Raw genomic sequence first — 16763 nt, 5'->3', positions numbered from 1 at the left:
AAATTCATCCCCCTGTACAGTGGGAGCACAATAGGACAATAGCTAATGAGACACATATGGTGTTTTGAACCAGGCTGTAAACCAGTTTATTTTGTGTGTGAAAACCGACTGTTTAATATGTGTGCTTCTGGTGTTCCTGCAGCCAGCCTCAAGTGGACACTCGTGGTATAGCAATTTTTTGTACTTACGCATTGGCTTCATTTTTTGGAACCGGAGGTTGCCACTTGGCAAAAACACATGTTTTTTCCTCTCAAAGTCTGACGGCTGTACCGCAGCTAAGTCAGTGTGCTGTCTCTGTCAGCCTGCCTGTGGCTGTAACACAAGCTAAGTGCTGCTTTGGCTGGTCGCAGAGGCCAGAGCTGCAGCTCTTCCTCTTACAACGGCTTAAACAACCGTTTAAAAGTCTATTTTAACTTATGACTTTCTTGTCTAAGTCCACATTGAGTCGAAGATCCAGGCTGTGAGAACAAGCTCTGATCTTTGAGATAGGAAGGGAGAAGCTACTTGGTAAGAGGAATCTGCTTTTGGTTGTTTCAGTTGGAAGTAGGTTGTTGGCAGTTTTGCTTAGGCTGAACGTGTTAGTTTCACTCTCTCTGCAACAATAGGTGAGGCAGTTGACGCGTGTGGCTCCCTCTATTGATTGCTAAAAGTGTAAACTGCCGGGGCGGAGTTTCACTGTAGTCCAAGCTTTAAGAGAGTTTGAATCTAAATTTGCCAGCAGCCACCTCACTTGGTGCAATCATCCGCTCCCATGGCTTTTCTTATCACTGCTATGCAGACGACACACAGCTATTCCTGTCCTTTCCACCAGATGACACAACTGTCTCAGCTCGGATCTCATCCTGCCTTGCTGATATTTCTAAATGGATGAGGGAACGTCACCTTCAGCTCAACCTGCCCAAAACTGAGCTCATTATCATCCCAGCCAGTCCCACTATTGAACCGCAGATCAGTATCCAGCTTGGATCAAATAATCTCTTGCCCACTAAGTCAGCCCGGAATCTGGGTGTCATGATTGATGACCAGCTAACCTTCAAGCTCCATGTGGCCTCGATTGCTCGGTCCTGCCGTTTCGCCCTCTACAACATCAAGAGGATCAGACCCTACTTGACAGAGCATGCTACACAACTCCTAGTACAGGCTCTTATAATATCACGTATTGACTACTGTAACTCATTACTGGCAGGCCTACCTGCATGCACAGTTATACCTCTGCAGTTGATCCAGAACGCAGCAGCACGCCTGGTCTTCAACCAACCCAAGAGAGCTCATGTCACGCCTCTTTTAATCTCTCTACACTGGCTTCCAGTTGCAGCTCGCATTAAATTCAAAACTCTAATCATTGCTTACAAAGCAGTAACTAAAACTGCTCCTGTTTACCTGGAGTCCCTCATCCAGGTCTACACCCCTTCTCGCCCACTACGCTCAGCCAGCGAAAGGCGCCTGGTACTTCCAGCACATCATGCTCCTAAGTCACTAGCTCGACTCTTCTCCTCTGTTGTCCCTAAATGGTGGAATGAATTACCCAACTACATTCGATCTACAGACTCCCTGTCTACTTTCAAGAGAAGGCTAAAGACCCAGCTCTTCAGAGAACACTTTGCACTTAGCTAGGCAATTCTCTACTGTTGTCCCCAGTAGTAGATTGAGTCTCAGCCAGACTATTCTCCACTGCTGTCCCCAGTGGTTGAATGAGTTTCCCAACTATAGTTAGCTCGCACTGTCCTGCTCTACTTCTGGGATTTCTTTGCCCAGCTCTTTGGGAATGATCCAGCACTTGGTACTTGGTAAATAGTTGTTGTGAAGCCTAATGAATGGCAATTAGTGATCCCACATTTTCCTTGATTCATTGTTGCTGTCTAAAAACAAAAAAAAAAAAAAAAAAAAAAACAAAAAAACAAAAAAAAAAAAAAACAACAACAACAAAAAAAAAAAACTACATAAACAACGTATATTTTGGTACTCTGCCTTAAACTCTACACGGCAGCACTTGCGTCCAATTGAACCTGAAGCACTTGATGGCACTTACTGATGTTGTTTCCTCTTGTCTAGATCATTGCTTGTGTTGTTCTTGCTCTCAAATGTACGTCGCTTTGGAGAAAAGCGTCTGCTAAATGACATTGTAACATTGTAACATTGTAATTGAGGTCAGAAAAGCTGCTGTAAACTAGCCGTATTCTCTGAACGGCAGCCAAAGCTAAGCTAACTCAATGCTAAACACAATACTTCCATCAAGCTCTTCAAAATAAAAGTCAGTGGCTGTTATTTTTCTGAAACACTTTTATTGTGAACACCTTCACTAGGAAACGTGTTCAAGTCATTAGCAGCTTAACACATCTCATCAGGTTAGAGATGAAATGCGAAACTTGAGTGCAGTTAGACAGAAGTGAACCTAGAGAGACTTAGAAAAAATAAATAAGTAAAACACGTTTTCTGTGTTCCTATACTTGGAGATAAATTGAGTATGCCATCAAAGCCTTGTTTTAAGGGAAGAAGGGGTTAATATCAATTGAATTTGGATTTAAAAGCATTATCTCTTTTTAATTTTGTAATACCGTGAAATAATACTGTATCATCACAGACAAGAAAAAAAACATGATATGATTTTTAGGCCATATCACCCAGGCCTACTACAGTCCATGGTCTGAATGGAGAAAAAATGGCAATCGTAGACAGTTTTGGGCAGCGTTACTTTTGAAACTAACTTGTTAGATTACCGCATTACATGCTGAGAAAAGTAACTTGTTACGTTACTGCGTTACCTGCTTCTAAAACTAATGCGTTACAATACTTTTGCGTTACTAAATATTAAAACCCTTTAGCCATTTTTTCCACTCGGCGGTTGTAAAAACAACAGATAACCTCCACACGTGTGCATTTGAATGTGCAGACGCTAATGCCAATGTACAGGGTAATTTACAGCCCATAATCTGTAGCTCTGCAGCCTGAGAACACCACTAACAGACAGGAAAACCTTTACAGCTGTTTAACATGCTCTCAATTAGACAACAAGCTGGAACAGCTGCACAGCGGATTCAATGAAAGCAAACAGAGTTTTTAAACTTACGTTTCACCACGATGCAGTTTTTGTCCCTTTAATCCAAAAATCCATCATAATGAGGATAATTCCACAGTGTCGTGCTGTCCTCTCTGTCATCTCGCTTGTTCAACAAGCTAACAATGCACGCGTAATGGCACAGAATGTTTACTTTCTGCCAGCACGGCACTACATGCCAACGTGACTACAGGAAGAGAGAAGGACAAACACAGCAGTTGCTTCAAAGAGCTTTCTTTTTTCTTTGTCTCTTTTTGAATTCATAGAAGAGAGGAAATTTGGGAATTTTCTTTCAGTGACGGATTACTTTCATGTTAATGTAACTAATAACGGGATTACTTGCATTGTAAAACTAATTCGTTACGCTACTCTTTACAGCAAAAAAGTAATCTGAGTACTGTAACGGATTACTTTGTAATGTGTTACCCCCAACACTGATCATAGATGACAGTATTACCTGCCAATGCAGGTGGTAGTAACACTCATAACTGTTTTCAAACTTATTTAAAACAACCAATGAAGAAGAGAGAGAAGCAGTCCTAACAAAACACACAAAGAGGAAAAGTTAGCTGCGGGTGCAGAAGGTGAGGAGCAGCGAGAACAAGGCTTTTTTCTCTGTCATCAACTTCTCTGTACTGTTTCTAAAATGTCTCTGGATGCAAAAGCAGAGAGGGTCGAGGACATTAGTGACGCTAATACATTTTAAATGCCATCTGGACAACTTTCATATTGCCTATCATTAGTTTTGTCCCTGTCTAACTGAACCCATCTGCCTTAACTTAATAGGAAGCTTACATTCTACTTTGACAAGTTGCTGATTGCTAAATAACATCTCTTTTCCACTGATGATTGTTTTGCAGAGAACTGTATCAACTACATACATCGATATGACAGGGTTTACTCTGTTCCTGGGGATGTAGCTATGCTGAACAGCGACCTTCTGTCTAGAAGTGTCTTCGACTTCACAAGTGTGCTCTATAACTTCACCTGGTACAACTCAAAGACAAATCAAGAAATAAAAAATGAGAGCAGTCGAATCCTGATACTCAATGAGACTCTGTGGTTTCTCAAAACAACACTGGATGATAAAGGGAAATATATGGCTATCCTGAGGTAAAGTATAAAACATCAACACCTGCAACACTGGCTCTCTTCATTTTAGTGTTTTTTTTTTTTATTTTTTATTTTTTTCTGCAGCTGAAGATGTAACAACAACTCTACAGCCATAAAGTGACTCTGGCAGCGCAACTCTTAAAAAATCAGCAGGCTGTGGGTCTGTGCCTCACAACTATTGCCTTAATGTCACTTAAGCTGAGTACTCAACTACAGTACAGTTGGCTGACAATGTTGCAGACTCTGAATTGTGAAAACAGAATATACTAGGAGCTATACAGCTGAACAGAAACTATATCTTGTGGACTTTGCAAGAAATCAGCATAGAAAATAATGGTTTAAACCATTTAAAATCACATGTTATGCAAACATATGACTTATTTGCCAGATTTTACGATTTACTGATGAATTAAAATCTCCTTTTTAATCAAAACAGGACTCCCTCTCAATGCTTCATTCAGACCTTCAACCTGGATGTAGATCAACAAGTTTCTGGAGAATGCTGGAGGCCAAAAAAAGCTCATCAGACCCTTTCTGGTGGTGTAAATGGCATACTTTCCTGCCCTCTGCGCGACTATATCGATAAACTACACAGCTACAACATCACTTCCTCCCTTACATGGCTAAGGGTGAGTAGGAAGGTCTATTTGAGCACTTGTGGATAATGGAAAGGAATCTACTAAAATCTCTCAGGATGAGAGAAGACAAGGATGATGACTCATGCTAATTTCCTCAAATGTACTAAAAGAAATTTTCAATGTTATGGAAACCGATATGACATCTCGGTGTCAGGGGCAATTTTTTCTATATTTTGCACAGCATAGCAAAGTTACTTTGAGTTAATCTTTCAATAGATAAATGTAGATGAATGTATATGGGATATTTGTTGCTCTCTGGGTATACTTTCAGTCTCTACAGTAAAAGCCATCTACTATCATAAATAGTGTCACTAATTTTTTTGTGAAATCAAGAAAGCCTGACTCTCATGTTTCCTTCATGCAGGGTTGTGACCCCATTAAGGATTGGACAAGAAGGAATGACTCCACAGCTGCCATTCAACTTTATATTAATGAGGCGGGTCTTGAAAACAACCATTTTTACACCTGTACGCTGACGTTCACTCTTGGAGGTGTTACTGGATCTATCTCAGAGACAATCAAAACAGAGGTCACAGGTGAGAACGGAGAGAAGAGCTGCTAAAGAGGGTTGATTCTGTATGCACCTAGCATGGTACTGTACATAAGTTTTTGAATGATTAATATCATTTAAAAAAAAAATGCATTATTCAACCAGGTCAGACTGAGTTTCAGTGGTTAAGTAAGCACAGCCAGCAGGGCCTCATTCACTCGTTTTCAGTCATTAAAGGACTTCAGATTTCAAATTTCAGACTTTCATTACTGAAGGCCCTGCTCTCTGGCAGCAGCTCTAAAACAAACAAGGAGTAGAAGGAGGAAAACTGGAGTCACTTTAGAGAGAGTGAATATTTCTTTAATATTGCGCACCACAATTTATTTCACTTTTTCTGTCTCATCAGTGGAGACTTATGGGGTTCCACAAGTGCAAGAACCATCCGGTGAAACAATCAAGGCACAGATAGGTGAGTCCCTGCCAGCAATATAATTGATAACTTTGTAAAGTCTGAACTGACTGAGGCTGCTCTGTTGTTGAGTTGATGCAATATTGTTAAATTAGCTGTAGTCTACAAATAACACAAAAAGATTTTAGCTGTGAGAAAATGACAGATCTGTAAAAATCAGTACTGTAAATAATCACCCTTTTAATAGTGCTGGACAATAAAATCAAGTTTCAATTTCAATCATGATTTTGTTTTACCACAACCATGAAAGCAAGATAATCAAGATTACACAATTTCATTGCCACAAATAATGTTGCACTTGTTCACTGGTTTTATCATGCGGTCAGTGTTTCAGTATTGTCTATTTGTCTTTTTAACTTTATATACAGTGCTTAACAAATTTATTAGACCACCTGTCATATTTGTCTCAGAGACCATCCAGCATCATGAAGTGCTTTAATGCGGACTCTTTCATTTTCAGTGAGCTCTCCACGTTTTACCATTTTGAACAGGAATGAGGGATTTCAAACTTAATTCACCCAAATTTGAGCCGGCTCACTGGGCTTCTCCGAGAGGTCAGAAATTAATCAAGCATAACATTCAACCACTAAAACTCATTTTTCTGTTCAGGAATGCGAGTAAATAACTATAATTTGACATTTTAATCAAGAAATAATAATGTGCTTTACTATTTTTTCAGTTTTTTTGTAAATCAGTACATTTGAAAATTCATGGATAACAATAATAATTATATTATAGCATTAAAAATATAATTTGGGTTAAAGAGCTTCTACATATTGGTGTATTAACCATTGCAGTAAGATAAAAAATGATTTTGGTAATTACTAATGCTGTTAATTTAGGGCAGCTGTGGAATAAACCTTACTTTGGTTAGGGTTAGGGTGGTCTAATAAATTTGTTGAGCACTGTATGTCTATATAACATATATATTCTATGTGTCTTTTAAACCTAATGTGTTTATATTACCCTATGGTTTTCAAAGTGTTAGGAGTTTTCACGTTTATTAAATGCATATGAGTCAGATGAGATTTGAAATCTAGGAGTGATCATGTTTAACCTCTTAGAATTGAAGGTGAACTTAGTCAGGAACGCTTATTCAGGACAGTGTTTCCCCTATCTGACCGCCGCTGCTGCATTTAAATGCAGCGTCCTGTATTGAGTCAATAAGGGACGCCACTTGTTCCGTATTTCGTCCCTCACGTCCTTATCGGCCACTGATTGACTAATACATGTTGCATTTGTTGGATGGATTGGTCAGCTAAAACATAGAGCCAATCAGAATTCGAGTAAGGCGAGTCTTCTCTTCGCAAAAGAAAGCGGGAGGGAGAGGTGACAGCTTCAGACACTCACGGCGCAAAAGCGTTTGAGCGGGAGAACGTGCCCTAGGCAAGACATTAAATAAAGTTGTCATTTTCCTTGTTCACAGCGCTGAACTGAACGGACAGGATGTAGCGATAGAGTCCTGCGTCGGACAGCTAACATCCTACCTGACCATTCCTGCTGATTTCCTGGCCATTAACAACTGCCTGTGCAGTGTGTGTCATTACTCCCTCCCACCTGTACTTGCAACATGCGCGTTCAATTCCTCCTACAGTCTGACCTGACAGTAATGCACGGAATGACAGAAGCTGCGTTCATTTTAAGAAATTATAATATTGTATTCACTTAAGCACTGTCCTTGACAAATACATTTTTTACTGTTCTAATCAAAGTTTTCTCACTGAATGAAGCATGAAAGAAAACACTCACATCCTCCTCAGGCATCATGCTCCAAAGACATCAGCTACAGCTGACAGCCTGGACTAATTAAACCCTGGTTATATTAATAAGAGTAATGTCAGGATCAGATTTACAGACTTCATGTACACATTCTTTGTTTTTTAAGCTGTAGGTGGAATTATTTTCTTGATCATTGTTCGCGAGTGCCAAAAAGCGTAGCGTACTTCAGTCAGCTCCTACAGAGAGTTCGTTTTCACTCTGTTTGCCCCTTTCTGTCCCTGTCCTTGTCTGTAAATAAAACGCTTTATGAAAAGAGGCCAAATTCTATGGATAAAAAGGATTTCCCCTCAAATAACAGAATGTTGGTTCAGTATCTCTGTGCCAGTCTCTTCCTGTGCGTCATGAGGCGCATCAGAGCAGTAGAGACCCTCTGCTGTATGTCTGCAGCGCTATGAGGGGTGTGAAAGCTTCTGTACACATTTATGGAATTATATTGTGCCTTGTTTACGAACTTAAACAGTTTTAGTGCAAACAAAAATTAAATTCAGACCTGATCACAACTCAGCCCTCTAACTAGGTTCTTTTAGTGGATCTAACAGAATAATTCTCTTTAAAAACTGCTGCAGGTGGTCTTGAAATATGTCTGTGTTTATAACCCTATGTTTCTGACACTGTGCTGATATGATTTGTAAATCCTGTGTGGTGGATACGTTTATCAGTCAGAGGTGGAGCCATGGGGGCCTTGTGAGGTCTATGCCCCTTATGTCTTCTCAAAAGCCCTGAATCTTTAACTTTGGTAAAAGTACATTATCTCTGATTACTGATGAATGTAAAAAGAAATATCATGTATTTTGATAAATACAGTGACCCTGCTGATCACAACATGGAACTTTTATTCAAACTGAAAAAACCCCCCACACAAATCAGTTGTTTTTTACTTTGAAAATCTTAAAAGCACATGCTACAGAATAAATAAAAACCTTACTATTAATATTTCTGCAATTTTTAAGAAAAATTATGCATCTTTAACGACACACTTGGCGGGGGCATGCGCTTCACCTCCGCTGCTACAACTCCATCCTAGGGGAAACACTGCAGGAATACCCAAATCAAACTGCAGGCTGTGTTTGAACCATTTGGACTACAAGCACAAAGAAGGTGTCTTTAGAAAGGAAACAAGTTTCTCCTCCAACTGTCAAAACGTAGCTGCTACTGGTGTTGAGTTATGCAACAAAAGACAAAATATTTTTTTCCCCGTCTGAATACGTAATGTGAGACAGAGGCCGGTAGATGACTGTAGCTGGGAGGTATTAGCTGATGCTACATTTAGACTGTGGACTCTTTCTGGAGCAGCAGGACTCTTTTTAAAGGAATATTATGATCAGGAGAGTACAGGAAAGCTTCTAATGATGAACTGTGTGGTTTTAGCCTGACATGGTTTACATGGTCAGAATCCTCAGAATCAGAGCTTTCTGCTGGTGTATACTCACATTTTGTGAATGACTGAATGCTGGCTAAAAAATCTGTCAGCCCACCAGTTGGCACTCAGAATTTTATGGGCTGATAATTGTAATTTAATATCAGTAAAAATATGATCATATCATTATCCGACTGTTTTCTATTGAACTGAGTAAAGACATTAAATAAAACAAAAATTGAATTTGAATTACATAATAGGCAAACAGCTTTTATAAACCTTGTTCTGAAGTAAATTTCTAATACTCTTCAAATATAGAGATCATTTGATTGTTCTTTTTTTTCTATATGCATCAAGGCTCCAGTTTCAGGAAGCAGTGCCTGGTTTTTGTGCCCAGTGTTGGAAATACTTCCGTCACTGTTATTTGGTTTGTGAATAAGATGCCAATTCCTACTAACAAACCAACTCAACGCATCTACACAACAGACAAACGGTTTGTACCATTATTTTTTCTTTTTAATACTTTGTTTAACTTTTTGCTTAAATAATTAAATATTAAAGGGTATTTAAGAAGCCTACACAAAAAAACTTGACTGAGATTTTAGTGACCCAAAAGCACTGCAGAAATAATTTAATGATATATTTTGTACACAAAAACTAACTTTACCCCAGTTTTGTAATCTATTAGGTTACATCCGCCATCATTATACAGTAGAGATTATTCAGAGAATTTTTTAACAAGCACTTACAAATTTATGAGGTTGACTATTATGAAAATATAAATTTTGCTGCATTACCTTAGGTTTTTTTTTCTCATCTATCTTTACCAGCAATAGGTCCCAGGATGTTCCTGTCAAAGGTATTTTCTTTGAACGAGTGCTGATAATTTCTGAGCTGAAAGAGGAGGATTTTCACCTGAACTACACGTGTCACGTGTTCAGTGACAGAGGGAGTCCTCAAGGATATTTTACTCTGCTACCAGCAGGTAAAACTCACAATGAGCCTATGAAAAGAAAACATAAAGAATTTTACTTTACATATCTCTTTTCTTTCTTTGCTTTGAAGCTATTTTGGGATTTCATCTGTTAGCGATGTATTTGTCCTCTAAAATCACTCAATTATTCAGTATTTTATTGCAATCTCTTCACTCACACATAAAACAACAATAACAGAAATATAAAATCTTTTTAAAGATAATCATACACTGCATGTGGTTCCTTTGATGTCCATGGGATTACACTGTCATTGAAAGGACACAATTACAAAAAGAAAACCAGAAATGTACATACATTTTTCAGACAAACTGAGCTTAGGCTATTTCTTTTGTCATTAACAAATTGCCTGGAGCACAGATGGCCTTGAAGTTAAGTTTGTCCCCCTATGTGGGGAGCCTGGGTTCAAGTCCAAGCTGTGGTTCCTTTCCAGCATGTCAATCTCCGTGCTCTGATCACTTTTTCTGGCTCTAACCACTGTTCTCATCTCTAAACAAAGACCCAAAATACAATATTTCAAATTTCATTAATTTATCTAATACAGAAAAGCATGTTTTTCTCCACAGATCCCAACATTTTACTGCCCATCGGACTGGTGTTTGGCGGAGCAATGGTTCTCTTCATCGCCAGTGTCATCATCTGCTATGTTTTCAAGGTTGACATTGTGCTGTGGTTCAGGAGAGCATTTCCAGGCCTCTATGCAAACACAGGTGAAACTTCAGAGCAGGTGTATTAGGGCTGGGCAATATGAACCATGGATTACTGTTTTACAATTTGTTAAAAATGTGCAAATATGATTATCCAGTTAGTCATTAAGTTATCTTTGAAAATACTTCTACAGCTAATTCTTTATACATGAGTGTAATATTTCATATTCTAGCAAGAAATAAAGCTTTAGTCTTGTATAACAGGAAATATGATCATTTTTTTAAAGGGGATTCACATTTTTGCTTGTGAGTGTATCGACAATACAAATAGGACTTGTAATACCATTCCCTGACCTGAAGGGAACATTTTAGGTTGTAAAGCTGCTCCTATTACCTGTTGAATCCTGACAACGTGACTGATGAACTCTGACCTTTTAGTCTCTCTGCCTCAGTCACTGTTTGTGGCAATAATGTGTTTCTATTTGATTGGTGTTCTTAATTCTATTATGCAGTCTTGTTTAATGCATCTGGATGCCGAAAAACATTCTGAAACAGCTGTAATGAAGACTTGACAGTGCTGATTTTTTTTTTTTTTTTTTCTAAGATTTATTTTTGGGCATTTTGTGCCTTTATTTGACAGAGGAGGACAGAGGATAGAATCAGAAACAGGGACAAGAGTGGGGAGAGAAATGGGGTAAAGGGATTCCAACCTGGGCCATCTGCATACATAACCTTGCAAAGCAGATGGATACGCCCGTTTACATGTTTCTCACTTTCAAATCCATCTTGCAAAACTTCTGTCTGAACTGTCTGGCCCAGTTAGAAAGTGACAGGACCAATCAGCGTCCAGGGGTAGTACTTCTGGGCACAGCGGAGTCGTGACATAAGCAAGCAGCAACAAGAGGCCAGTGCAATTGTGGTGAAAGACACTAACGTGGATGCTGCTAAAGCGCCAGTTTAATCAGAACTTCACGACATATCTTTGTTAAAAGAAGAACAAATAACAGCAGTGAGTTGTTTTCTTTTCAAAAATTATGAAAGTCATGTACTGACTTGTCTACAGTTGCCATGGTTTGCATTATGCTGTTCTATATGGAGTTTACTCCTTCGGTACAGGCGCACCTCGGTCGCGGCTACGTCACGTGTTTTGTTGCTCTGATTGGCCTGTAAAGATGTGACAGACAGAACGTTCATCCAGTCACCCTCCACGTTTTTTTCAAACGTGCTGCCCTTTCCCAATCACTGTCTATGAGTGGTTTTCCAGATGGATGTGTTTGGCATGCCAGGTTAACGCATACATGGAACATGCCTTAAACCACTGGACCATCTGTGTGCCCCACGGTGCTAATTTTTATGTAAATAATAATTTACTTTTTCACCCAACATGCGCACATGGAAGGGAGACAGACAGACTGACAGGAGCAAACAGGACTGTAATTGTGAAGTCTGGTGGGGCTTTGAGTAACCCTCGGGTCAAACAGTGAAGTTTATAAAATCCTCTGACTGCTGTCTCATATCAACAAGTCCTGAGGGCTTCATAAACTTGTGCGTACTACAGCAGTGCAGTCTCTTAACTCTTTGTGAAAAATGTAAAAAAAACAAACAACAAAAAAAAAAAAACCCTACATTACAGCAATGCACTGCGAGGTCAATATAATGTTGTATCTGCTATAAATTTCACAGACATTGCAGAAAAGACGCAGCATGCATACCTTTTACCATCACTGCATCAACTTTTTTCTTTTCCTTTATGATTTGCATGCCTCACATCATCTTTAAGGCATGTCACATTATGACAGCAGTGACAGCAGGTGCATTGTGCCACACAAATAACTGTGCCTGTAAACACTATACCAACACTCACTATAATCTGTAATGAGTATAAAGAAGAATGAATTATCACTCTGACAGTGTCAACAACATTCACAAAGTCATACATTTATGGAAGTAGACTTCATTGTAGAGATCTTGTTACTGGTGTCCATAACATTACACAGGTGTGTCTAATGAAAAGGTCAGTGAGTGTATAAACAAATGATTTATTATTATCTGTAGATAATAGGTGAGTGGATAAGCACTGTCATGAAAGTCACTGCTTTGAAATGCACTCCTCTGATGTCCTCTAAACGAGTATAGATATTTTCTTTCCTCTATCTTTCTGAACCCTCAAGCCATTATGAATAAAACCAGATACTCCCCCAAACCCACCCCTGCTGATCATGTTATGTAATTTGCTCTAGTCTTACCTGGCAGCATGCAGCAGCATGAGTGAGAGTAATAGTAAAATGAGATAATGCATCATTATGCCCACTGTGTCGTAGCTAATGTTAACGTTAATGGAGTTGTTTATTTCACAAACTAGGCATAAACTTACCATTGAAGAAAACTGTTCCCAACAAATTTGATGCCCAGCTTAGCTGCCCTAAGCTCTAGTCTCTGCTTCAAGGAGCTAAATAGGCATGAAAGGAGTCAGAGCACCCTCTACTGGATAAATAATAGAACACAGACATCATGACTAAGTAAAGCCAAGTCATATTCCCTGCACTGTATTAGTGAAAAAAGCATAAGACATAAGTCTATTGCCCAACTTTTGGGCAAATGATGATTAATCTTAACTGGCCAAAATCACCCGATTCAATCAGTCAGCCAATTTATAAGTAAAGCCCTAATATGGGAATTGTTTGATTTAAACAAAGCCTTGAGGCAGATAATTTTGCAGTCGACCAACTTGGATAACTCAAGGAATCATTTCAGCCCAAGTTAGAAATACTAATCCAGTGTTCAAATAGTTGTTGAAATTGGTAGAATTAAAGTTAAATAATTCAATAAACAAGCTGACAGACAGATTATAGATTGCCCAGCCCTAAGGTCCATTACTAGTCATATATTCAGTATATAACGTCTATAAAGAGTATACAGGGACAGGATGTGATGAGCTGGTAATTACTGACTAAATATACTCAATGTTGGTAATAATTTTTGTAATATTAATGCTCTAATGTTTTGGGAATTACCTCAAAACAATTTTTGGGATTAAGATATTTTGTATTTACTTTGGGGGGTTACTTTAACTTTGACTATTCCAATAACTTTGAATTTTGATTTAATGTTGCTGCCTTATGATGCAATTTGGTCACCATAAACAAAGCAGAATGTCCTTTTTTGTCAGATTTGGACAGTAAGCTTTATGATGCCTATGTGGCGTATCCACAGCCCTGTGATACTGGATTCAGCGAGGAAATTGAGAGGTTTGCAATCCACACTCTTCCCAAAGTGTTGGAAAATTCCTGTGGCTATCAACTCTTCATAGCAGGCCGTGACTGTCTGCCCGGGGAGGGTAGGTCACCAACAACACATCATATACACAGGCGACAAATTGTTGAAAAGATGTCTTTTCTGCTTTCACTGCTCATTATTATGTTTTCTACAGAAGCACTAACTCTAGTTTGTTTTATGTTGTCTCCTCCTGCAGCCATAGTGGACTCAGTGGAGGAGAGTTTAAAAGCCAGCCGCTGTGTCCTTTTACTCTACACTGCTTCCACCTTCATCAGCAAAAAACACACAGGCAACGATAATAAAATCTCAAAGAGCAGCAATAGCTACGAGAAAAGTGGTATCAAAACCAAAGATGAGAGTAGCAGTGGGATTTATGATGGTGAAAAAGAATTCTACCCAGACGCAAAGCAGCAGTTTACCTGTGCAGTGGCAATGCACAAAGCACTGATGGAGGGATCTCTTAAGGTAAGAAAACACGCTTGTTAGTGCACATACTGGAAGGTACGTTCAAATGTTATCATATCAGACCAATGAAACACTAGTAGTAACATCAACAATTATTTCATTTGTCTGAATGACATTTTGTTAAGCCATTATTATTTCCTCCGCCAAGGAGGTTATGTGATCGGCAGGGTTTGTTAGTTTGTTAGTAATTTTGTTTATTAGCTACATAATTCAAAAAGTTATGGACAGATTTTGATGAAATTTTCAGGAAATGTCAGAAATGGCATGAGGAAGAACTGATTAGATTTTGGGAGCGATCCAGATCATCGTCTGGATCCAGGAATTTTTTTAAGGATTCTGTACTATTGGGAGATAGGACTAATGGCGAAGGTCTGCACTGTGCTTTTCTAGTTGCAAAGTAAAAGTGGCATTGTCAAAGCCATACTGGGACATCGTATGGCATGGCTTTAGGTCAGTCAGCTTCAGTTGTGGTCATATTGTATTTAGCTATTTTTAAGACTTTTAGGGGCTTTTTATGCATTTATCTAGAGAGGAAGACAGTAAATAGAGTCAGAAATACAGATTAAAGCATGGAGAGAGACGATGGTGGTAAAGAGCCACATACTGAACTTGAATCCAGGCCGCCCACATACATGAGGCATGACTTAACCACAGGGCCTTATATGCACCTGTGAGGGAGCTGGAAATCACCCCCTCACTGGGGTGATTAAGATCACACAAAGCTGCAGAGACTGTCAAGTTCAATTAATTAATACAGAATGTTATTTCATTTTGTAAACCCTCCCAGTGCTTCCTGTCTTCGAGGTCTACTTCCTGTGGGGTGTGTCTTCATGGAGTGCACACATGGGGATGCAGTAAACAGGCCACAGCAGCTGCCAATCACCTTGTTAAGCTAGATTTGAGCAGGGAAGAGAAAGAGGAGGAGGGAGGGGGAAGTTTATTTAGTTATATTTGCCTTTCGTTTCCAATATTTGGGGCTATTTAGTTATTTGGATTATTCTGTATTTATTAATAGGCTTTTGCAATTCATATATTAATTGTAAATACTGTTAATTTGTAAATATAGGTTAGAACAGTGGTTCTCAGATGGGGGTACGCATACCCCTGGAGATACGTGAAGGCACTCCAGGGGGTACATGAGATTTTAAAATGTATATTCCGGCTAGTTAAGAAAATAGCGCCTTTCTATGCATGTCAGGAGCGACATGATTTTGCAAGGTGGTGTTAGAGAGAGGACGTTTTTGTTCCTCTGTCTGCCTTAAAAATTGGCACCACCACCATGTGTGCTTGTCTGAGCAAACCTTTGAAAAAGTATCCGCAGCAATGTCGCGCTGTGAAATGATGTTGCAGGTGTGGAAGCTTGCACTGATTCGCTACAGGTTCGAAAAGTACATATTTTGTGTGAATAATTTGCCCGAAAAATTTGCGTCTGGAGTGTAAGGACCTTAAGTTTATAAAGTGGAGATTATATTTTGTAAATTAACTAAATTTAATGACTCTAAAACCCCCTGAGTCTCCCCCGTTGGCAGAATGGTTTGACCCACACTGGCCCATCCCTGTCAATCACTGTGTTTACAATCACTCCATTCATAAAAAGGTTCATGATTTATATTTGTGAAGAAATGCTGACCTATAACTAAGTTCATGATTTCAGTTTGAGAAGAAATCTTTATTATGATCTCAAAAAGGGGCACTAAGCTGTCTTTTTTATAATTAGATAATTATTTACAGGTTTCTAGCTCTCTCTAGCTCTGTGTTTTTATTTCCAAATTGTTCGAGAGAGACCGCTGCAGCCGAGCAGAGTTTTGCACACTTCTGGGTTTAAATGGTTTTATGTCTTTCCACTCACTGTTTTCACTACATTAATTTGAATTCCCACATTTAGTGATGAGAAGATGTGCCATGAATTTAGTCAAGCATTTTTAACATTTAAAATGTTTGAAAAAAATATTTGTAATTTATAATTGTTTATCAGTTACAAAGTTTGATAAATCAGACGGCTGTCACAGCATTGTTTAAGCTTTGCGCTGTTTAGGGGGTACTTGGCTGAAAAAATACTTCACAGGGGGTACATGACTGAAAAAAGATTGAGAACCACTTGATTAGATTTCTCACTGAAGGGGAGAGAGGCCAGGTGAGATCAGAGAGGGGGAGGGGTTCAGGTAGAGTGAGCCTCTGCTCAGCTTAAATCTGCAGCACCTGTGTGAGTGAGTGTGTGTGTGTGTGAGAGAGAGATTCTGCAGTCTGCTGCTGTGGGAGAGACACTATGGATCAGTTGTACATTCCTGATGTATTTTATTAAAAAAAGAAGAAAACCTCAGAGCTCTGAAACCTGCTGTCTGGTACATATAAAGGCTTCACTTCTGCTGGTCTTCATCCAAGATCAAGGTTTATTACCATCAAAAACCTTACAGCACCTCTTTGCCAATGTAATTTTTAAAAGACAAAATCAGGCCCTAAGGGATGAACTTGTGAACATTTG

General features: G+C 39.1%; 1 protein-coding gene across 1 annotated transcript in view; it reads left to right on the top strand.

Annotated features, from left to right (window-relative positions):
* LOC121522282 (interleukin-1 receptor-like 2) overlaps nucleotides 1–16763 on the top strand; it is a 29921-nt gene that overhangs the window by 10141 nt on the left and 3017 nt on the right. Inside the window, exons 3-11 of the mRNA XM_041806477.1 lie at nucleotides 3916–4168; nucleotides 4605–4797; nucleotides 5171–5342; nucleotides 5703–5765; nucleotides 9259–9394; nucleotides 9732–9886; nucleotides 10460–10603; nucleotides 13710–13877; nucleotides 14013–14281. Of these exons, the coding sequence (XP_041662411.1) occupies nucleotides 3916–4168; nucleotides 4605–4797; nucleotides 5171–5342; nucleotides 5703–5765; nucleotides 9259–9394; nucleotides 9732–9886; nucleotides 10460–10603; nucleotides 13710–13877; nucleotides 14013–14281 (1553 nt within the window). The remainder of the gene's footprint in view (nucleotides 1–3915; nucleotides 4169–4604; nucleotides 4798–5170; nucleotides 5343–5702; nucleotides 5766–9258; nucleotides 9395–9731; nucleotides 9887–10459; nucleotides 10604–13709; nucleotides 13878–14012; nucleotides 14282–16763) is intronic.

This window comes from Cheilinus undulatus, linkage group 15 (assembly GCF_018320785.1).
Source record: "Cheilinus undulatus linkage group 15, ASM1832078v1, whole genome shotgun sequence".
Lineage (NCBI taxonomy): Eukaryota > Metazoa > Chordata > Actinopteri > Labriformes > Labridae > Cheilinus > Cheilinus undulatus.
The sequence above is the reverse complement of the archived record's forward strand: the minus strand, read 5'-3'. Positions and strand labels throughout refer to the sequence as shown.